A 24,371-nucleotide genomic window follows, 5' to 3' on the forward strand; every position below is an offset into this window, starting at 1 on the left:
AACCACTGGACCTCCAGGGAAGTCCTGACAGACAGTATCTTTAATCTCAAAGAGAATGAACTTCACAAAAAAGCAAATCTAATTATGTCAGTCTCCTATTTAAAACTCTTTAACGGCTACCCTCTGACCTCAGGAGAAAGTTCGAACTCCCTAGTATGCCATCCAACGCCTTCAGGACCTGGGTCAGCTTATTTCTCTGGCTTGTCTCTCAGCCTTTCCCCTCCCCGCATCAAGGCTGCTCAGCAACACGCAATTCCCCACGAACATGCTAATCCTTCAACCTAGCACCCCCTTCCCTCAGCTTCTCCTGACTTCTTTCCATCCATAGCCCAGGGGTCCACTTAGAGGGCAGCTTCTCCAGGAGTCCTGCATCCCCGAAGTCTTGGGAGAGCAGAAAATCCTCCCACAAGCTACTCTCAGTGCTCTAATCCATATCCCATGGATCTCACTGTATTCAAATTGTAAGGCAGTTTGTTTGTCTCCACTGCTGGCCTGTGTTATTTAATCCTTCTGAAAACCAATGAGGTAGGCCTTACTGTGCCATTTTACAGATTAAGAAACAAAGACTCAGAGATAACTTACTTGAGGTCACTTATTTCATGGTGGGAGAAGAACTAAAACCCTGTACCTTCCCTTAACTATCATACTATGCAGCCACCCAGGGTAGAGCCTTAATCCAAGCATTATGAATTGTTATTATATTAAACAAGATTATAGAGAGAGAAAATGCTTAGCATAGGACCTGTGACATATACTATGTGCTCAATAAATATTAGCCATCACCATCATCATCATCATCGCCATCATCATCATTATTAGCATTAGCTTTATCACTGTTTGGTCAAAGTTCATCTCTTTCAATGCAAAACTCCAGGAATCCTGCCAAACCCAGGATCTTTCCAAACAATGAGATCAATCATTAAGTGATGGTTTTCTCAAACTACTTCCCCTCCTTTTTTTCCTTAGAGGTCTTTAAAACCAACCTGTATTATGCTTCTAAAAAAGACAAAAAGAGGTTGCTCTCAAATGAAATCCCTTTTCACTTCCTTCCACCAGCACTCATTCCTTGGTTATTGAGGGCTACATTAAAGAGTCTAAAAAGTATGTGTTTCACATCTTTGGTGTCGTTATTCTATCACTGTTTTAGCGTGATATCCATCTTGATCCTTTTGGCTTGACCTAAGCCCATTATACGTGAGGCCAAGGTAGAGTGAATTTTTACAAAACTCTTTATTTCTTTAGGGATGTGAAACTGAACCTTGTCCCAACGGCAGCAGCATCTATTTAAAGACAATCTGATTTTGTAGGAACTTAGATGGAAAACAATGAAAACAGGAACTGTCTGCTATTAAATATGTTTCCTGTAACCCAAGCTCAGTAAATTGAGTCTCTTGGTTTTGCTGTTGTTCCACCTCTGGGAGTCCTGTTTAAATCAACAGGGTTTTGTGAGTACAGATCAATGGCAGGATTTTCAGTTTCACAGAGGAACAAAGCTTTCCAGGAGAAAGAATCGGCCAGTGCACAGCAAGTACAGTGTCTTAATTGCAAATGCTCTTTCAAGCTCTGAAAAATTGTGTTAGTTCATTGAATCTGGGATTTGTTCCTCCACACTGAAAGCTAAGTGCACAATTTAACATACTTGGCATTTTCTTTTTAAGGGCGATCCAAACTTCGAAATGCCTCTTGCATTACAGGTCCAAAGAGCCCTCATGAAAAAATAAAATAAAACCTTTGGTTATCAACTTATTCACAGTAGCAGATTGGAGTTGCAGTTTATAACGTTCAATTTCCTGACAGTAAATGTAAGATATTTAGCCAAAAAAATTCCAATTTATAAATGATCATACAACTTTTTCTATCAGCTCCCATATTGGAGATTCAGCCTGTTGATTTAGAATTCAGAGTTTTATTTTAAATTTATGGGTAAAAGAGTGAACAGTGAAAACTTGGCCACATCTCCGGACACTAGACACTAGACAGTGGATCCAACGAGAGCTCCTGGTTATAGGAAGGGTAAGTCTTGCATTGTGCACACAGGGCTGGGAACTGGGCAGGAGAAAAGCAAGCAGAGAAGAATTGAGGAGGTAATAGAATGGCAGTCCAAGAGGAGGGTGGAACAGAGGAGAAATCTTGAGGTGCCATCTTCATCTACCAGCATCTATGTAAGGAGGAAAAAAGTGCCTCATTCCATATCTAATCTCAACCCTATATTGCAAGTTCTAGAGATAAAGTGGGAACTTCTCAGCCATCAAGGAACGAACCCCAAAACACTAGGCACTCTCCACCTCCTCTGTCCTCATAGTCTCTGAGAATCTGACAGAGCTCCAAGATCTGGGAGATGATTTTGGACTATTCCCAGATCTTCAGGCCTCTGGGAACCTCAGAAGGGACCACAGAGTCCCACTCAGTGCTGCCTTCCCGTCCATCCCAATGTGGAGAAAAGGCATCACATTCTCCATTCTACTCTCTTACCTTCATGTATAAAATGCTCAAGGCTCTCATAACACAGGCTTAGTATCCCAGAGTTGAGCTCAAAAATTTTTACATACATGGAAGCCATGCATTTTTCTCTGAGTACCATTTTTGTCTCTATTGTACCAAGAACTTAAGATTCAGAGTATCTTTCCCTAAATCCCATGAGTATAATTTTTTTAAAGTATGGGCGGGAAATGGATTGACCATTTTAATGGTGTAAGCACGGGACTTACATGCATTTTTCCAAGTTTTCTGAGAAGAATGGGAATAAAAATTTTTCAAAGTAAAAAAGAATTTCAGAATGCCTAAAGGAAGCTACGTAAATAAATAATCTTTTATGTCTAATGCAGCTCTTATTAACATGGATTCCTATGGCCTTCAATGCTTCAGTACACGACTACCCGGAAAGTTTATGCAAATTTAGGGTGCATACACATTTTAGTATTTTATGTAGACAGGGCTCATTGTTTTTATAAAATTTTAAATATGGTAGATGGCCCCCCAAAACAAGTTTTAGAGGAGTTAAATTAACAAGAAGTGCAAATTTTCTATTTCATACTATTTTTCAGCCCTTCAATGCCACAAAATTTTTGCCATGGTTGAGCATTTTGCATCTGAAGATAGAGGTATAGATTGAAGATTCTGCTGATTGAAGACATTGATAAAATAGCAGCTGTCTTGATTGTTTACCCTGTTCTCTTCCTGCTTTCTACAGGAGCCCCAAATTAATGAAATACCCATTCCAGGAGCAATCTCCACACCTACAGACCCATTTGTAGTTCCAGTGCCAGGTTCAGAGAGCTGAGAGTAAGATAGACTCAATAATAGCCAGTATTTACTGAGAGCTCCCGATATACGTACCAGGCACTCTGTGAAGCATTTTTTCTCACTCGGTCTCCATAACAATCCCATTAGATTACTACTGCTAGTATTCCCATTTCATGCATGAGAGTTAGAAAATTAAGTCTTTGCCCAAGGTTATGCAATGAGAAAGTGGTAAGACCAAAAATCTAAACCCAGATTGTCTGACTCCAGAAACAACAGTCTAAGCCATTGTGATATGCTTCTCCAGAAGTTTTCCAGGAATATCATTGAGGAAGCAGGCAATCAAGAAAGCACTTTCGTTTTTCATCCTGACCTAATATTTCTGAGCTGAGCAAGTACTTGGACATCATCCCATCACCCATCTTTACAGGGGAGAAAACTAGAGAGATTTCACAGTACTAATGAAGAAGAGATAGATGGAGCAAACAATAAAAAAGCAAATGGGGACAATGCAAAAATACACAAGTATAATAGAAGAATGTGTAATTGATAAAGCGCATTTATTAAATTGAAGTTATCTTTATCTGAAGTACTACTTTTAAAATCTATCCAAGAGAGCATTGTGTAAGAAGGTAAAAAGGTACACCCATTTTGGAAAACAATTTGACAGTCCCTCAAAATGTTAAACAGATATGACCCAACAATTCTACTCAAGTGTACACCCAAGAGAATTGAAAACACATGTCCACATAAAAACGTGTACACTAATGTTTAATGTTCATAGCAGCATTGCTCATATGCCAAAAAATAGAAATCCAAATGTCCAGCAATTAATAAATAGATAAATGAAGTGTGATATATCTATACAGTGGGAGACTATCTGCCAATAAAAAGCAGTGAAACATTGGTACATGCTACAATATGGGTGAACCTCAAAAACACTATGCTAAGTGAAGTAAGGCAATCACAAAAGACCACATATTGTATGATCCCATTTACACAAAATGTCCAAAATAGGTAAGTGACAGAGTCAGAAAGATTAGTTAGTGGTTGCCAGGCGCTAAGGGCAGAGGAGAATGGAGTGAGAAATAAGGAATAATAGCTAATGGATAGAAGTTTTATTTGGAGGGTGATGAAAACGTTCTATAATTAGATTATGGTGATGGTTGCACAGCTCTGTAAATATACTAAAAACTATTGAACTGTAAATTTTAAGCAGGTGAACTTTATGGCATGTAAATTATATCTCAACATTGCTGTTAAAAATTGTTTTAAAATTAGCATGTGTGCTTCCTACCTTTACCATGGGGAGTGTAACAGCGACGGTAAAGGTGTTTCATCCCCACCTTTCAGCCATACTGCTTGCACTCTCTTCATCTGTCTTCTGGAAAAAGCATCACTCACGACCAGCAGGGGGAGCTCAAACGATAGCTTTATCCGTTCTGCTCCCAATCACAAACCGCTGTGAGGACAGAAAAAGAGTATTTTCAAATTTAGAGAAAATGAAAGATAGTTCAGTTTTATCCTTACTTATCCCCACCAAAAGGATTGAAAAGTTGATATGAGCATTCATCTCTTTAAAACAAACCCACATCGATCCTCTTACACATCTCAGCTTTTCAATTACATTGTATTCTCCATAACACAAGAATATCTAGATTATAATAGGATAGAATATGATGTTTGACCGAATACTTCTGTGCTCTTTCCCTATAAATTGCTTTTAAAACAGTCAATGAAATCCAGCAGAAGAACAAAAAGTTAGCATCCTATCCATAGAATGTCTTTATCATTACACGCTACCTAGTTGCACCTCCCATCTTTGCTCCAGCTCTGGGATCAACTGATTTGTAATATTATCACAGTGCTTAGGATTTTAGTGCAAAATAAATGTTAGCTATTTTTGTTGCATTCCAGGCTGAGAAACAGCTTTTGAAAGGGCATTTATTTATTCAAGAAATTTTATTGAATATCTACTATAAGCTAGTCAGTGGTGGGGAAAAAGCAGGTATAGAAACTGTCCTCATGGCTTATACTCAGGTGGGGGAAAGGTGATATTAAACAAACATATAAATAAGATGTAATCCTAAATTATAATAAGTACATTGAAGGAAAAGCACAAGGTAATTAGAGAAATGATAACAGGAGTGTCTAATTTAGATTGGGCGGTCAGGGAAAGTCTCTGAGGAGTTAGCAATTACACTGACAATGGAAGACAGAATGTTCTAGGCAGAGGAAATATTACTGTGTGCATCTTGAGTCAGGAAAAGACTTGAAGGAGCTTCAAGAAGGCTTGGGCTGGAGCCTAATGAGCACAGGGAACATGGTGCTAGAAGAGGTTAGAGAGTAGGGTAAGTGCCAGGTCATGTAAGGCCCTGTGGGCTCTAGGAAGGGGGTTGTATTTTACTTTAAATGTAACGGGGAGCCACTGAAGAATTGTAAGCACACAAGTGGGTTGTCAGAGTTGCATTTTTACAAGACCACTCTGGTCATAAAGTGGAAACTTGATTAAAGAGTCTCAAAAGCAGAAGTGGGAAGGGGCATGCTAGTTGAAAGAAACCATCCATTTTGTTGTGAATGAAATGTGAGGTTCAGGGGCGGTGGGAAGTTATAAGAGTCATTCTAGAAAAACGATGACATACTCCCAGGCCCATTTCATGGCAGGCTCCAGAATCCATGGCATAATCTGTGTTTACCCTAGTTCTCTACCAACACCAATCCTAGCCACATCTTCAAAAAGAATCAGCAACTATGAAAAGCATACCCAAGCAAACAGTAACGCTGCTTTTCCCTCTCTGAAGTTATGTAGAGCCATTCTTAATACAGAGGGAAAAAAAATCAATGTACACACGTTTCCCAGAGAAAACACGTCTAATTTAAAAATGTATACATGCTTCCTAAAATTGCGACCCCTCGTTGCACCAGCTGTTAGAATTACAATGGTGCATCAAATGAGGGTAATCAATTTTACACAGATGAGGAAAGATATAATATTTCAAGCCAAGCTTTGGAATTAACTAAATTTACATGCATGTTGTAGTGGAAAGAGCATGGACTGTAATTTCAGAGGACGTGGGGTCAATCCTTACTCCACCACTTACAAGTCGTATCTTTGGGCAATTTACTTGACTTCCCCAAACATCTGGTTCCGTGAGTGTAAAATGTAGGTAATAATAATGTCCACCTCATGGAGAGGTCGTGAACATGAAATGAGCATGTTCAATGCTCAGTGGCTTTCCATATCATTACTTTAAGAATGTATAAACTATTAGGTGTAAAATAAGCTACAAGGATATATTGTACAACACACGTAATATAGGAAATATTTTATAATAACTGTAAATGGAATATAACCTTTAAAATTGTGAATCATTATATTGTACACCTGTAGCTTATATAATATTGTATATCAACTATCCTTCAATCAAAAAAAGAATGTACTTCCAAAAATTTAATCAAGTTCCTCAAAATAAAACTTCTGTACAAAAAATAGAAGTTATTCTAGAAAATTACATTCTCTTCAATAACATTTTTTTGGCTTGTTTTACTTATTTTTTTTAAGTTTTTATTGGAGTATAGTTATTTACTATGTTGTGTTAATTTCAGGTGTACAGCAAAGTGAATCAGTTATACTTATACACATATCCACTCTTTTTTTAGATTCTTTTCCCATATAGGTCTTTGATAACATTTTAACATGATTGACCACGTCAATCAAATTCAATAAATTGAAACATTTTGAGGTTCAATTCTCTGCATCCAAAAAAAAAAATCAAACAACTATCAAAGAAACTGGTTATAAATTTTCAATATTGCAGAAGTGCTAGATATTGGGAAAATAAAGATACATGAAATAAATGGAATGAACAAAATGAAAGAATAATAGTTTCTAAAGAATGAGGTTGTTAATTTCCAAAAAATCAATAGATATAACTTAGAAACTAAATCATTGGTCAGTTTAAGGGCATTATGAAAATACTTCCAACACCTCAGCTCTATCACTTACTCGTTACATGACTTTAGAAAAGCCCCTTAAACTTGGCAAACTTGAATTTCCTCACTTATAAAATGAAGATAATAGCACCTAATTCATAGATTTATTGTGAAAGATAAAATCGCACCTCTAAAGCACTTTTGCATAGTACCTGGCACAAGTAGGTGCTGAATAAATGTCAGTTGTTATTTTTTGTTTCAGTATCTGAAAGCCTGTTTTAGGTCTTTTGAACATAGAATATTTTCGACTGTTTTATTTATCTCAGACATTCTCAAATAGATTAAATAACTTCTATTTCTGTTTCAAATAGGTTAAATGAATGCACTCCAAGTAGACTGACTGTTCCCATCACTCCATCAGAATTGCTCTTGCTAAGATTTATTAATGACCTGCACTACGCTAAACCCAATAGACAATTCTCCCTCTTCATCTTAAATCTGTTAGGAGCATATTTCACTGTTGATCACTCATTCCCACTTGAAGTATTTTCTTCCCATGGCCTCCAGAACACCATTTTCTCCTGATTTTCCTCCTCCCACACTGGCCATTCTCCTTCCTAACCTTTGCTGGTAATGCTTCAGTGTCCCAACCTCTACTGTAGACTTTTTATAGGGTAGTTTCAGAGTATTTCAGGCTTGGTCTTCAGATCTTTTCTCTTTTCTATCTGCACTCACTCACTTAATGATCTCAAAAAGTCATTTCAAAGTGCTTGTTGCTTTTATTTTATTTTATTTATTTATTTATTCTTTTTTTGGAAAAGGTAGTCTTTTTAATAACTGCTTTTGTCACCAGGTTAAGTCATGCAGTTACAAAGTAGTTAGAAATTTCTGAAAGGATATTATTGTTAAAAAAAAGAAAAGCTCATTTTTAATGCCTCCTGTGTTCCGACAATTATCAACTTTAAATTGCCAGCCTGGTGTTCTCCTCCAAATGCCAGACATACATATTCAACTACAAACTCAGTGTTTCCATTCAGACATACAATATGCTCTCAAAATGAACATGTCCAATTCCAACCTTCTTTTCTTACCCCCAGACGTTTCCTTCCTGCAGTCTTCCCCCTCTCAATTAATGGCAACTTCAGTCCTTCCAGTTGCTCAGGTCAAAAACCTTGAATTCTTCCTTGATTCCTCCCTCCCTCTCACAAACCCCACATCCAATCCATCAGCAAATTCTGTCAGCTCTATTTTCAGAATATCTCCAGAATCTAACCCCTAAACCAGCCACTTGTCATCACTTCCACTGCTACTACCCTGGCCCAAACCATTACCCAGATTACAGTAGCCTTGCCTTCTGTCTTCGGGGCACTCAAGCTGCACTGGTCTCCCCTCTGTCCTTCAAACATGGCAGTCCTGCCCCTGCCACTCAGAGGCCTTGCATTTGCTATTTCTTCTTCCCAGAAAGGTCCTCTGCGCCGATGCCTGCACGACGCACTCTCTTACTTCCTTCAGGTCTTATCCAGATGTCACCTCTCATTGAACCCTACCCTGGTCATTCTACTTAAAACTGCAATTCACACTCCCTGCCCTCACACTCCCTACCTCCCCATTCCTGCTTTACTTTTGCTAATTACCACCTGACATTCTATGTATTTTAATTATCAGTTTGTTCATTGTGTGCCTGTCTAGAATGTACACTCGCTCTGGAATGTAAAGGGCAAGAATTTGTGTCTACGTAATACCAAACGGCGAAAATCTCTCAGAGATCTCCATCTCAACATCAAGACCCAGCTTCACTCAACGACCAGCAAGCTACAGTGCTGGACACCCTATGCCAAACAACTAGCAAGACAGGAACACAGCCCCATCCATTAGCAGAGAGGTTGCCTAAAATCATAATAAGGCCACAGACACCCCAAAACACACCACCAGACGTGGACGTGCCCACCAGAAAGACAAGATCCAACCTCATCCACCAGAACACAGGCACTAGTCCCCTCTACCAGGAAGCCTACACAACCCACTGAACCAACCTTAGCCACTGGGGACAGATACCAAAAACAACGGGAACTACGAACCTGCAGCCTGTGAAAAGGAGACCCCAAACACAGTAAGATAAGCAAAATGAGAAGACAAAAAACCACACAGCAGGTGAAGGAGCAGGGTCAAAACACACCAGACCTAACAGATGAAGAGGAAATAGGCAGTCTACCTGAAAAAGAATTCAGAATGATAGTAAAGATGATCCAAAATCTTGGAAAGAGAATAGACAAAATGCAAGAAACAATTAACAAGGATGTAGAAGAACTAAAGAGGAACCAAGCAACGATGAAAAACACAATAAATGAAATTAAAAATACTCTAGACGGGATCAACAGCAGAATAACTGAGGCAGAAGAACGGATAAGTGACCTGGAAGATAAAATAGTGGAAATAACTACTGCAGAGCAGAATAAAGAAAAAAGAATGAAAAGAACTGAGGACAGTCTCAAAAACCTCTGGGACAACATTAAACGCACCAACATTCGAATTATAGGGGTCCCAGAAGAAGAAGAGAAAAAGAAAGGCACTGAGAGAATATTTGAAGAGATTATAGTTGAAAACTTCCCTAATATGGGAAAGGAAATAGTTATTCAAGTCCTGGAAGCACAGAGAGTCCCATACAGGATAAATCCAAGGAGAAACACACCAAGACACATATTAATCAAACTATCAAAAATTAAATATAAAGAAAACGTATTAAAAGCAGCAAGGGAAAAACAACAAATAACACACAAGGGAATCCCCATAAGGTTAACAGCTGATCTTTCAGCAGAAACTCTGCAAGCCAGAAGGGAGTGGCAGGATATACTTAAAGTCATGAAGGAGAAAAACCTACAACCAAGGTTACTCTACCCAGCAAGGATCTCATTCAGATTTGATGGAGAAATTAAAACCTTTACAGACAACCAAAAGCTGAGAGAGTTCAGCACCACCAAACCAGCTTTACAACAAATGCTAAAGGAACTTCTCTAGGCAAGAAACAGAAGAGAAGGAAAACACCTACAATAACAAACACAAAATATCTAAGAAAATGGGAATAGGAACATACATATCGATAATTACCTTAAATGTAAATGGATTAAATGCTCCCACCAAAAGACACAGACTGGCTGAATGGATACAAAAGCAAGATCCATATATATGCTGTCTACAAGAGACCCACTTCAGACCTAGAGACACATACAGACTGAAACTGAGGGGATGGAAAAAGATATTCCATGCAAATGGAAATCAAAAGAAAGCTGGAGTAGCAATTCTCATATCAGACAAAATAGACTTTAAAATAAAGACTATTACAAGAGACAAAGAAGGACACTATATAATGATCAAGGGATCGATCCAAGAGGAAGGTATAACAATTGTAAATATTTATGCACCCAATATAGGAGCACCTCAATACATAAGGCAAATACTAACAGCCATAAAAGGGGAAATCGATAGTAACACAATCATAGTAGGGGACTTTAACACCCCACTTTCACCAAAGGACAGATCATCCAAAATGAAAATAAATAAGGAAATACAAGCTTTAAATGATACATTAAACAAGATGGACTTAATTGATATTTATAGGACATTCCACCCAAAAACAACAGAATACACATTTTTCTCAAGTGCTCATGGAATATTCTCCAGGATAGATCATATCTTGCATCACAAATCAAGCCTTGGTAAACTTAAGAAAATTGAAATTGTATCAAGTATCTTTTCCGACCACAACGCTATGAGACTAGATATCAATTACAGGAAAAGATCTGTAAAAAATACAAACACATTGAGGTTACACAATACACTACTTAATAACGAAGTGATCACTGAAGAAATCAAAGGGGAAATCAAAAAATACCTAGAAACAAATGACAATGGAGACACGACGATCCAAAACCTATGGGATGCAGCAAAAGCAGTGCTAAGAGGGAAGTTTATAGCAATACAAGCCTACGTCAAGAAACAGGAAACATCTCGAATAAACAACCTAACCTTGCACCTAAAGCAATTAGAGAAAGAAGAGCAAAAAAACCCCAAAGCTAGCAGAAGGAAAGAAATCATAAAGATCAGATCACAAATAAATGAAAAAGAAATGAAGGAAACAATAGCAAAAATCAATGAAACTAAAAGCTGGTTCTTCGAGAAGATAAACAAAATTGATAAACCATTAGCCAGACTCATCAAGAGAAAAAGGGAGAAGACTCAAATCAATAGAATTAGAAATGAAAAAGGAGAAGTAACCACTGACACTGCAGAAATACAAACGATCATGAGAGATTACTACAAGCAACTCTATGCCAATAAAATGGACAACCTGGAAGAAATGGACAGATTCTTAGAAATGCACAACCTACCGAGACTGAACCAGGAAGAAATAGAAAATATGAACAGACCAATCACAAGCACTGAAATTGAAACTGTGATTAAAAATCTTCCAACAAACAAAAGCCCAGGACCAGATGGCTTCACAGGCGAATTCTATCAAACATTTAGAGAAGAGCTAACACCTATCCTTCTCAAACTCTTCCAAAATATTGCAGAGGGAGGAACACTCCCCAACTCATTCTACGAGGCCACCATCACCCTGATACCAAAACCAGACAAAGATGTCACAAAGAAAGAAAACTACAGGCCAATATCACTGATGAACATAGATGCAAAAATCCTCAACAAAATACTAGCAAACAGAATCCAACAGCACATTAAAAGGATCATACACCATGATCAAGTGGGGTTTATTCCAGGAATGCAAGGATTCTTCAATATACGCAAATCAATCAACGTGATACATCATATTAACAAATTGAAGGAGAAAAACCATATGATCATCTCAATAGATGCAGAGAAAGCTTTCGACAAAATTCAACACCCATTTATGATAAAAGCCCTGCAGAAAGTAGGCATAGAGGGAACCTTCCTCAACATAATAAAGGCCATATATGACAAACCCACAGCCAACATTGTCCTCAATGGTGAAAAACTGAAACCATTTCCACTAAGATCAGGAACAAGACAAGGTTGCCCACTCTCACCACTGTTATTCAACATAGTTTTGGAAGTATTAGCCACAGCAATCAGAGAAGAAAAAGAAATAAAAGGAATCCAAATCGGAAAAGAAGAAGTAAAGCTGTCACTGTTTGCAGATGACATGATACTATACATAGAGAATCCTAAAACTGCCACCAGAAAACTACTAGAGCTAATCAATGAATTTGGTAAAGTAGCAGGATACAAAATTAATGCACAGAAATCTCTTGCATTCCTATATACTAATGATGAAAAATCTGAAAGTGAAATTAAGAAAACACTCCCGTTTACCATTGCAACAAAAAGAATAAAATATCTAGGAATAAACCTACCTAAGGAGACAAAAGACCTGTATGCAGAAAATTATAGGACACTGATGAAAGAAATTAAAGATGATACAAATAGATGGAGAGATATACCATGTTCTTGGATTGGAAGAATCAACATTGTGAAAATGACTCTACTACCCAAAGCAATCTACAGATTCAATGCAATCCCTATCAAACTACCAATGGCATTTTTCACAGAACTAGAACAAAAAATTTCACAATTTGTATGGAAACACAAAAGACCCCGAATAGCCAAAGCAATCTTGAGAACGAAAATGGAGCTGGAGGAATCAGGCTCCCTGACTTCAGACTATATTACAAAGCTACAGTAATCAAGACAGTTTGGTACTGGCACAAAAACAGAAATATAGATCAATGGAACAGGATAGAAAGCCCAGAGATAAATCCACGCACATATGGTCACCTTATCTTTGATAAAGGAGGCAAGCATATACAGTGGAGAAAAGACAGCCTCTTCAATAAGTGGTGCTGGGAAAATTGGACAGATACATGTAAAAGTATGAAATTAGAACACTCCCTGACAGCATACACAAAAATAAACTCAAAATGGATTAAAGACCTAAGTGTAAAGCCAGACAGTATCAAACTCTTAGAGGAAAACATAGGCAGAACACTCTATGACATACATCACAGCAAGATCCTTTTTGACCCAGCTCCTAGAGAAATGGAAATAAAAACACAAATAAACTAATGGGACCTAAAGAAACTTAAAAGCTTTTGCACAGCAAAGGAAACCATAAACAAGACGAAAAGACAACCCTCAAAATGGGAGAAAATATTTGCAAATGAAGCAACTGACAAAGGATTAATCTCCAAGATTTACAAGCAGCTCATGCAGCTCAATAACAAAAAAACAAACAACCCAATCCAAAAATGGGCAGAAGACCTAAATAGACATTTCTCCAAAGAAGATATACAGATGGCCAACAGACACATGAAAGAATGCTCAACATCATTAATCATTAGAGAAATGCAAATCAAAACTACAATGAGGTATCATCTCACACCGGTCAGAATGGCCATCATCAAAAAATCTACAAACAATAAATGCTGGAGAGGGTGTGGAGAAAAGGGAACACTCTTGCACTGTTGGTGGGAATGTAAATTGATACAGCCACTATGGAGAACAGTATGGAGGTTCCTTAAAAAACTAAAAATAGAACTACCATACGACCCAGCAATCCCACTACTGGGCCTATACCCTGAGAAAACCATAATTCAAAAAGAGTCATGTACCAAAATGTTCATTGCAGCTCTATTTACAATAGCCAGGACATGGAAGCAACCTAAGTGTCCATCATCGGATGAATGGATAAAGAAGATGTGGCACATATATACAATGGAATATTACTCAGCCATAAAAAGAAATGAAATGGAGGTATTTGTAATGAGGTGGATGGAGTTAGAGTCTGTCATACAGAGTGAAGTAAGTCAGAAAGAGAAAAACAAATACAGTATGCTAACACATATATATGGAATCTAAGGAAAAAAAAAAAAAAAAGGTCATGAAGAACCTAGTGGCAAGATGGGAATAAAGACACAGACCTACTAAAGAATGGACTTGAGGATATGGGGAGGGGGAGGGGTGAGATGTGACAGGGTGAGAGAGTGTCATGGACATATATACACTACCAAATGTAAAATAGATAGCTAGTGGGAAGCAGCCGCATAGCACAGGGAGATCAGCTCAGTGCTTTGTGACCGCCTGGGGGGGTGGGATGGGGAGGGTGGGAGGGAGGGAGATGCAGGAGGGAGGAGATATGGGAATGTGTGTATATGTGTAGCTGATTCACTTTGTTATAAAGCAGAAACACACCACTGTGAAGCAATTATACTTCAATAAAGATGTTTTGAAAAAAAAAAAAAAAAAAAAAGAATTTGTTTCTATTTTGTTTGGTTGCTGTGTCTCCAGAACCAAGAACGCCATCTTGCCATAGCAAGTACTCAATAAATATTTGTTGAACAAGTGAAAATGATGAAGGGATAGTTTTCCTAGGCCAAGAATAGAATGTTAATTAACCTCCTAAATATAATTAAAGCCTTAAGGCTTTTGGCATTTAAGTTGATCAATTTTAAATTTTAAAAACTTGCTTATGAAACAAATTCTATTATATAGCACGCAGAATAGTTGGTCCCTTAACATCCTCTGTTTGTGTATATACTCTGTGTATATATTTATATATATATATATGTATATTTACTCATAGATAAATATAAACTACAGGCAAACACATTCCTCTTATAGCACCACACTAAGTTTAGTTTATACATCAAACCAGAACTTAAACCTTAGTCACATGCTGCTCTTTTTCCTCTAAGGATTTCCATTCTTGTTTCTCTTTGGGGGTAACTACATAATATGTGTTTTGCAAAACAGCACTTCAGCGGAATTATAGTTAATATACATAAGAATTCAAATTAGAAGTCAGGAAGCAGTTCCCCTTTTTCCTAAGAGTTTTCAATAACATGAAAAGAATCCATTTCTTCATCCTAGAACCTGGAACCTTAAGTGAAACAGCCAACAAGGGAAGAAATCACAGGACATGTGAAATTCCATCACAAGTTTTTTGTTAACCACATTTTTTGGGTTTTAGTGTTTGGTTTTTGTTTTTACTATCCTCTAGTATGTCAAGAAATCCTAATTCTTATAAAAAGCCATCCTAGAGCTATGGCCAGTAAATTGACGTAAGAACTGAAGTTCTACCACCCAGAGATAGTAACTAAATATTATTATTAGAATAAACGTTTTCCTTTACTATTCTAAATTTACCATCTAAGGAATTACTCTTTTTAATACTCTTCCACCATAGACTTTTTATAACTTTTTAAAAATTCCCTTTGTCTTGCCCACATTATGTAAAATAAACAAAAACTTTACTTTTAAAGGACTTTTAGTGAAAAAAAAGTTGCCTATCTTGACAGTTTCTAAAGAAAGACAAGTTAATTTTAGAAATCATATTATATTTTCCATTTATACCTCAGAATAAGCTGTTCTTTTTTTTTTTTTTTTTTTAAGATGGCCTCTTCTTTTAGCTTTTCTCCATTTCCAAAGTCTGTGATATTCACTTTTTCTTTCTTTGTAACTAATACACCTCTTCCTCTGAAAAAGATTTGCCAGATTTCTGCCACATGTTCTGTCCTGGGCTATGAGTACAAGCTCAGTGTGAAGGTTGAAAAGCATTTGGAAATGAAATGAAAAGCACATTCTCAAAGGTTTTGAATTTCCTGGAAAAACAACACCTCTTCTGACATTTCATATACAGACAAACCAACAACTCAAGCCAACATTGGAAGTCAACATTAATGTCGATCAACAATTGACTGTCCACAGTGACTTGGCACTGAAGTGGTCATGCAAGAAATTTTTTAACACTGTAGAAAACATTGATCTCTCTTTCAAGAGATTTCAACCGAGTAAGTATCTGAGGAAGTTCAGCTACTTAGTATAGCCACCTGTCCCCTTGCTGGAGATGACACACACACCTTTACAACACTCAAAGCAGCCTCAAAATTGAAGTGTTAAAACTCTTATTAATATGATTCCTCCTCCATTGTCTTCGCTTGCCTGCCACTAGCATGAACCTGCAAACCAATGAGCTGCCACCACAATTACACAGTTTTACAAGCAAAGGAATAATAGAGAGAGATAAACAATGCCTAAAGGAAAAGGGTGAATGAAATTAAAAGTGTAAAACTCAATTGAGTAAAACTCAATTACTCACACTAATTGAGAAGGATAATAATTTTATTAGTGTTTGGAATAGTGTTTACTTCATCTATCTATTAAAAGAGAGATTACTAAACAAATTAATGGTATAAACATCATTCTAGGCAATGCCACTCATTTTTGCATGTCATTTTATTCTCTCATTGGTAAATCTTGTTTCCCAAAAAGATCATTCATGGCACTCAGATCAGTTTGTAAGCAAGTACTTATTTGTGGTGTGCCTGTTTTTAATCAATGTCTATCACTCCCACTAGACCAGAAGCTCCAGGAGATCAGGGACCATTTCCATTTCACTCACCATTCTATCCTCAGTACCAAACACAGTGCCAAACCAAGTAAGTTCTCAGTAAATATTTATTCCATAAATAAGTAAATATCCCTTTTACAGCACTCTTTGTGCCTGGCACAGCTTAAAGCTGTAATAGTGGTCAATAAATTCTTATTGAATTAAATTAAGAGGATAGCCTTAAGGAAGGTGGTTCTGGAACTACAAATTTACTCATAAAACCACTGAAATAATAATTGTAAGTCATTTGTAACTTTCCTTCAGGCATGTGCTTAATTTGACGCAATTTTGTTAAACCCAATTCCAGGAGTAGTTTTCTTTTTTGTTCGTACTCTAAATTAGTAAACATATTTCCTTTCAGCAAAAAGCATATGAGTCAGACTTTTCTCTCCCTCAAATGAGTTATTCCCCCAGCTATTCAAAATTATTAGTGGGTGAGGTTACGTCAGATTTCCATTAATAAGTGATCAGTCCTGGTATTGAAAACTAAGAATATGTAAATGTAGATATAGACCATGATCAATCAACCAGGTACCAGTTGCTTAATAACCATACTTCTTCTGAATATTCTTCCTGGCTAAGTAACTAAACAAAACCTTGTTTCAAACCACAAAGATGCAGCCTTAGTGTTTCACTGACACCTGTTTCATACCCGCAATGATGTGCCTTTCAACAGATGTGCCTGTAGTGTTTGACACTGTGCCTACCCATCCTCCTGGTGACAGCCTCTCTGGGCTTCCTTCCAATGCCCTTTCGTAACTGCTCCTTTTTGGTCTCTGCTGACTCCTCTTCCTGATATCTCCTCGAAGTGTTGAGATTTCTCAGATTTGTCTTCTCTCTCTCTTCTCCTTGGGAAGCAGAAAGGAGAGCCTGACAACATAGGTTTACAGTCAGCCTGCTTGAGGTCAAATCCCAGATCTAACATTCTCCAGCTGTGTGATCCTGGGCCTCAGTCTCCTCATCTATACAGTCATATCTCGTTGTACTGCACTTTGCAGATACCGCATTTTTCACAACTGAAGGTTTGTGGCAACCCTGTGACAAGCAAGTCTATGAGCGCCATTTTTCCAACAGCATTTGCTCACTTTGTGTCTCTGTGTCACATTTTGGTAATTCTTGCAACATTTCAAGCTTTCTCATTATTATTATATTTGTTACGGCGATCTTTAATTAGAGATCTTTGATGTTACTACTCTCATTGTTTTGGGTGCATGAACTGTACCCATATGAGAAGGTGAATTTAATCGACTGTTAACAAAGGATTTAGAATATTACATAAATCTAGGCGTTGAAGCAGCAGCAGGATTTGAGAAGGTTGACGCCAATTTTGAAAGAAGTTCTGCTTGTAGGTAAATGCTCTCAAACAGCATTACATGCTACAGAGAAATTGTTCGTGACAGGAAGAGTCAATCAATGCAGCAAGCTTCATTGTTGTCTTAATTTAAGAAACGTCCACAGCCACGCCAACCTTTAGCAACCACCACCCTGAAAAGTCAGCAGCCATCAGCATCAAGGCAAGACCCTCCACTAGCAAAAAAGATTATGAATCACTGAAGTTTCAAATGATGGGTACCATTTTTTAGCAATAAAGTATTTTTTAAGATATGTACATCGGTTTCTTAGACATACTGCTATTGCACACTTAATAGACTACAGCATAGTATAAACATAATTTTTACATAGTGGGAAGCCAAAAAATTTGTGTGGCTTGCTTTATTGCAGTCGTCTGGAAGCAAACCCATATCTCTAGGTAAAATGGGGGTATCTACAAAGTGGGGAAGTAAATAATAACTACCTCATGGGGTTGGTTTGAGGATTAAATAATACCTGTAAAATGCTTAGAACAGTGCCTGATGAATAGTCAGTAAATGTAAGATATTTATCTACAATCCCTTCCTCCACAATTCCACCAGTTCCCACACTTACATCCATCACCTCTCAAGATCAGTATCAACCATGACCACCTCATCAGCTAGAATTCCCAAACATGTGGACGTCTATCCCTCCCCTCTCTCTGAAGAACCAGCCTGAATATCCAGTTGAGTCCTGGGCCACCCAAACTCAACGTACCCAAACCTGGACTTTTCTTTCCCACATCTGCTCATTTTTTTAATAGCACCACCTTTCTCTCAACCAGCCAGCTTGGAAACTTTGTCTGTTGTATTGTTCTAGCTGGTATACCCAGAATATAATAGTGCCCAATAAGTATACACTGAATCAGTAGTCTTTCTGCCACCTTCTCCCTTCAATCATCCCCAGGCCCCAATGCCAAAGTTAGGCTCCTAAGGCATAATTGCTTTCCTACCCATCCATCTACAAAGTATCTGAAATTAATTCAATCTTCTCCTAACTTTCAATTTTATAGCTTTGCACACAAAAACTTTTTAAAAGCCCAAAAGTCAACCAAGTTTGAATTAAACACAATTTCCCAAATAGGTTCCAAGCTTTCCTGCCATCATCCCTTTGTTCATACTGTTCCCTGCTCTTAAATATCTTTCTCCAATGTCAAATTACTGCCCTTGCTTTAAGATGCATCTCAGATGCAGTCTGCCCCATAAAGCCTTCCCTAATTCTACCAGCAGGACATACTCCCTGCTGCCTCCAAACTCCTAAAACCTCTGAACTTCTCCTCACGAACTTCCCATACCCTGCATTCTAGTATGGTCATTTCTCTAAATCTTGAATCCTCCTTGCCAAATTGAGAGGTCACATAGTGTATAGAACGGGGTCAAATCTGCTTCATACTTTGGGAAGTTTTTCAAGTTCTTTGAGCACCAATTTCCTCATCTGTGGGATAGGGAGAATAAACCATCATGAAGACATTAAAAAACTGGTATTTACAAATATTATTAATGAGGGATAATATTTTCCCATTATAAGTGGAAAACTACCACAATTGGGTAAAATATATATATGTACTAAGAACACTGAAATGAAATAGGTAAAATGTTAACAGCTCTTATGTTCAAGTGGCGGGGTTGCACATGATTTTAATTTTGTTCTATAATTGTTTATTTTTCAATATTTCTACAACTAGCTTGTATTCATTCCTCTTGTAACTGACTTATCAAAGAAACATTTATAAAATGCCTTCAGAAACTACATTATGGCCTGATGAAACAGAAAGATGAAGAATAATGACAGTTTATAAGAGGAAAAAAGTTTTAATTACTTGGGTAATATCATTCATAAAAGGGGGAAAAGTCTTTTATGTCTTCAAAATGCATTAAATTTCAGCCATTATGTGACTGGAAAAAGCTCAAGTAGAATAAAGAACCTTGGAAGTCACTTGCCAAAAATATTTGCCATCATAATTGGTTAGGACATTGTCACAGCTCCTGAATTTCGGGTTTTCTGAGCCCTGCATGTGATCTACCATTGGGAGAGAGCAACACAAACACAGAGGCCATTGCATCAAGCCTGTGATCAAGAATTTATGTCTGGCTTAAATCAAAGAGTCCACAAGAAAGATCTGAAGCTGTAAAATTCCATGTTATAGTCAGCAGCCTAAGCGATTTTTGAAAACTTTTTTCAACTGCAAACTTGACGTGTCCAAAGTTAAATTTACTATCTTTTTTTCAAAGCCTGATCCTCTTCCGGGGCTTAAAAGTGTGGTTTTGGAGTCCTATCTGACCACAGATTCAATGTCAACTTCACCACTTATTGGAAAAGCAACTTTGGAAAGTTACTTAATTTCTCTGAGCCTCACTTCCCTTATTTGTTTAAAAGAGGATAATTATATTTCCCCTACAAGTTGCTGACAGGGATAAATTTTTTAAAAGATGCATTTAAGTCACCTAGCACAGCACCTGGCACAAATAAGGACTCAAAAATGGTAACAACATTTTTCAGTAAATAATCATCATCTACCCAGCCTCCCAGGCTAAAGGCAAAACAGACATTACAACCATTCTGTTCCTTGTAGGTATCATAGGCACGAAGTTGTGCCAATTCCACCCCCGAAATATCTCAGGAATCTAACACCTACTACCTCGCCATGTCCAGTGCTACATACATTTCTCACCTCTTGCTCAAATATGCATATACTGAAATCAGTGATAACTCCTGACTCCTGCTCCCACAGTGCCCCATGCTGACACTAAAGTTCTCTTTTCCCAAAGAAAAAATGTGACATCATTCCCCTGCTTAAGATGTCCTGGCCCCCTATTGCACCCAGGATCAAGCCCAAGCTTAATAAGATGGCATGTAACACCCTCTTCACAATCCCTCTGCCTTAGTGTATCTCTCCAGCTTCTCCTTATGCCAGTTTCCCAAGATTCACACATGTTCACCCTGAGCTAGCACCATGCTAATCATTGTCTAAAAATTACCTTTGTCCTCATCACACTCCCAGGGATGGCCTTCCACTTCTCTTCCCTTAACAAACTCGTGCTGAGCCTTCAAGAACTTGCTCCAAATATCACCTTTTCTGTGAAGCCTTTCTCTGAGGCAGAGTTAGTTCCTCCCTCCTTTTTACCCTAGCAGCATTATTTTTTATCCCTGTTATTATCTTGCATTTTAATTTTCTGTTTTTCATGTCTGTCTTCTCAACTCAGTGGTGAATTACTTGAAAGCAGGCGCCATATGTATTTATCCCCACGTTTTCAGTGCTTGGCATCTATTGAACGTGCAATATACGTCTTTGGATAGATACATTTTAATTAAAACTGGGAATTGAGGCTTTACTAAAACTGGAAACTGAGGCCTGATAAATGTAACTCAGACTGTTTCACTAGCAAATGTTCCCGACCAAGGTCATCTCAAAGTTTTGTGAAACACTCTACTTTCATGTGAAACCACAGTAAATGTTCAAAGTACCATGTCATTAGCAAAAGAAAAAAGTGAAAGAAAAAAGTGAAAGTCTCTATAGAGTTGAATAGACTTTCTCAAGGAAAAAATTCAAGAAAAGAATGGAAGGTCCTTTATTACTACCATATATTAAGTGCTTACTGCATGGAAGTCCCTGTAACACACTAGGTCTTGTTCTGCTAATGGCTCTGCAAAGTTGGTACAATTGTCCTCATCGTGCACATGAGGAAACTGGGCCTCACAGATGAAGTTCCTCCAAGTCCCACAACTTGTAAATGACAGAGCAGAGATTTGAACCCTGGCCTGTGAGAACCCAAAACCTGTACTGTGCTGCTATGTCATGCTGCCCTTCTCATAGGTGACCAAGCCAATGACCCTCACACCATTCCACACTCTCCCAGCCATCCCCATGGGAAGTTAGGGAGAAAATGGGAGGGGGAAAAACAGAGAGAATGTGAACAAAGGAGAGTGAAGGATGGGAAGAAAAGGAGAGGGATCGCCTCTTAGAAAATGTATTTAGAATATCTATATATTTTTAAAGCTGCAATGAGATTTCTTTCTACTAAATACAATCTAAAATCTATGCAAAAGAAGAAAAATCTATGAAACTTAAAATCAAAATGTTAGTCCTTGTTAAAGAAAAATTAAAACAAACAGGCTCATTTTATTAATCCACAAACCTAACAACACTCAACAAAAAGCTTCTGTAAATTTTAATTGCAGCAATCTGGACAATGTTTTATTATGACTCATTGACTTGAGCCACAATGTTTGCGCAATATATTTTGCCCTGCTTTATGAGACTGCACTTGCAGTGAAATGCTACTATGCATACTCAATGAAAATACACCAGACTTATCAAAATAAAGCATTTGGGGAAATAGCGTGCTCTGTATTTGTTTACTTTCCTTTATAAATCCTGCATGTCCATGGAATAAAATCCATAAATTTGTTCTTCTAAGTGAGCTGTACAATTCCTTCCCCTTACTTTTACTATCTGCTCAACACCTCTGTTTTTTCTTTCCTGAAATATGCTTATCAATGGTTATTTATTCTCTAGTGTTTGAGACAGAGCTCGTTCCTAACATATAGAATGGTTTCTACTAGCTACTCCACAGATATGTCCCCAGAAGAAGAGACAGGAAGTTCTGCCCTGTACTCTGCAAAGGAGAATGTGTCCAATGATGGCCGCTCACTCACCTGAGCTGACCACTTCCTTTCTCCTCTCTCTGGGTTGTGCTTTCGAAGGTACTTCCCTCTCTTTCCTCATCCAACAAGTTCTAACGCTCCTTTTTTCTGTCTTTCTTCTGAAAATTGTTTACGAGATGAATATTCCAAAGTTTGCTGATGTTTATAGGTTCATAATCCCTTTGCCAAAAATGTCAAGGTCACAGCTGTTGCAAATGCAGAATTTTGGAGGATTTGAAAAATAGCCTATATTGGGAATGATATCCCATATATTATATAAAACCCCCAGTGGAGTCTGAGGAAGCACCCTGCAGTCAAACACATCAACATTTCTGTGGCAAACTGAGCGAATATTAACACGAAACGAGAAAAAGACTATAAACAGATTCATGTCCGTTCAGTTCACATTGTGCCACCAAGTTTGTTTCAGAAGCCTTTCCTTTTTCAGAGCTCTTAGGATTTCAGAATTGCAGTTGAGAGATTGTAGATCTGAATATACTCTAGCAATGGGCCTTGGGAGAAGCATCCCTGCCAATGGGAACCTGTTAGCCTCTCATCATTTTGGAGCAAGGTGTGTGGTCTGTCTGAACCCTGACATTTAAATATGAGCATGTGGACACGATAGATGGTCAAAAATCCTAAAAAAGTGTAGTTCTAAAGAAACCATAAAAAGATCCACCAAAATGGGCATATGGAAGAGTTTGTCTGGATGCTAAGGTGATATTTGGCAGAATTTTTAAAACATGGGAATGAGCAGGAAGATCATTTAATTTTAAGTGTTTTATTATTTTTTTGCTCATTAATCTTATTCTTAGTTTGAAAAGAAAACCTCTCTCTGGTTTACATGTGAATTTGATTGGACACATGTTCCCAGGATGCAGGCTGCATACCAGTAGAATCATGTTCATTATCATACATGTTCATTATCATACATGTTCATTATCATACATGAAATAAAACAAGGAGATCAAAATGAGCTAAAGAATTAATAACCTCCTGTACCACTGTCCTTTCTCTTAGCATGTTGTGAACATGTGGATATATTTAAAGGTTTCCTTTGTGTTGGATAATATCAAAGACAGATCCGACCGATATTATATAATAAGCTATTTCAAAGTAATGAATTAGCTGAACTAATGCTTTCTTGCTAAATAAATAATTCTGAAAGAAAATAGATCTTTATTCTTAAATCCTCCTCCTTTCTCAATTAATTAGACTTTGTTGGTAAAAGGAAGTTAAGAAATTCAGCATAAGCCTGATTATATCATGAATGTAAAATGAGCAGGGCACATAATGGGCTCTATACTCTTTCAAACAAGTTAAATAAGTCCGTAATGGCCCACCAGTTGTGTAAACACTATTTCACTATACTTGTAAAAGAACTATTGACTTACCTGTTAACTTAAATTATCCTGGCATGCTTCACCTAAGCTTATTAGTAATTCATGCGGTGTACACAAATGTTTTTAGTTGTGGACTTTTATCAAAGATTAAAGAATTAGGAAAGCATCCGTTTAGCAAGCCCAGAAACACAAACTAGACTGTACTTTACCAGAACTGATTTTAGGAACTTGCAAAGAGTCTAAGAAGTAAAAAGGGATTTCAATCCTGGCATGAGATATTCCCATTACACACCAGCTCATTAACAGTCAGATACCTTTCAAAACCATAAATAATATGAACATCTCACAGAGGCATAATACCAAATGAATCTACTTTAGCCTACTAACCTTACTATCACATGTAAGGGGTGGAGTTGTTTTGCTCTGACATCTCACCG

The 24,371-nt window shown here is 37.6% G+C and overlaps 1 protein-coding gene across 1 annotated transcript in view; it reads right to left on the minus strand.

Moving 5' to 3' along the window:
* TSPAN8 (tetraspanin 8) overlaps positions 1-24,371 on the minus strand; it is a 251,161-nt gene that overhangs the window by 222,485 nt on the left and 4,305 nt on the right. Inside the window, exon 2 of the mRNA XM_036867093.1 lies at positions 4,587-4,702. Coding sequence (XP_036722988.1) covers positions 4,587-4,597 — 11 coding nt within the window. The 5' untranslated portion in view covers positions 4,598-4,702. The remainder of the gene's footprint in view (positions 1-4,586; positions 4,703-24,371) is intronic.

The sequence above is a fragment of the Balaenoptera musculus genome, chromosome 10 (genome assembly GCF_009873245.2).
Source record: "Balaenoptera musculus isolate JJ_BM4_2016_0621 chromosome 10, mBalMus1.pri.v3, whole genome shotgun sequence".
In the NCBI taxonomy this organism is placed as follows: Eukaryota; Metazoa; Chordata; class Mammalia; order Artiodactyla; family Balaenopteridae; genus Balaenoptera; species Balaenoptera musculus.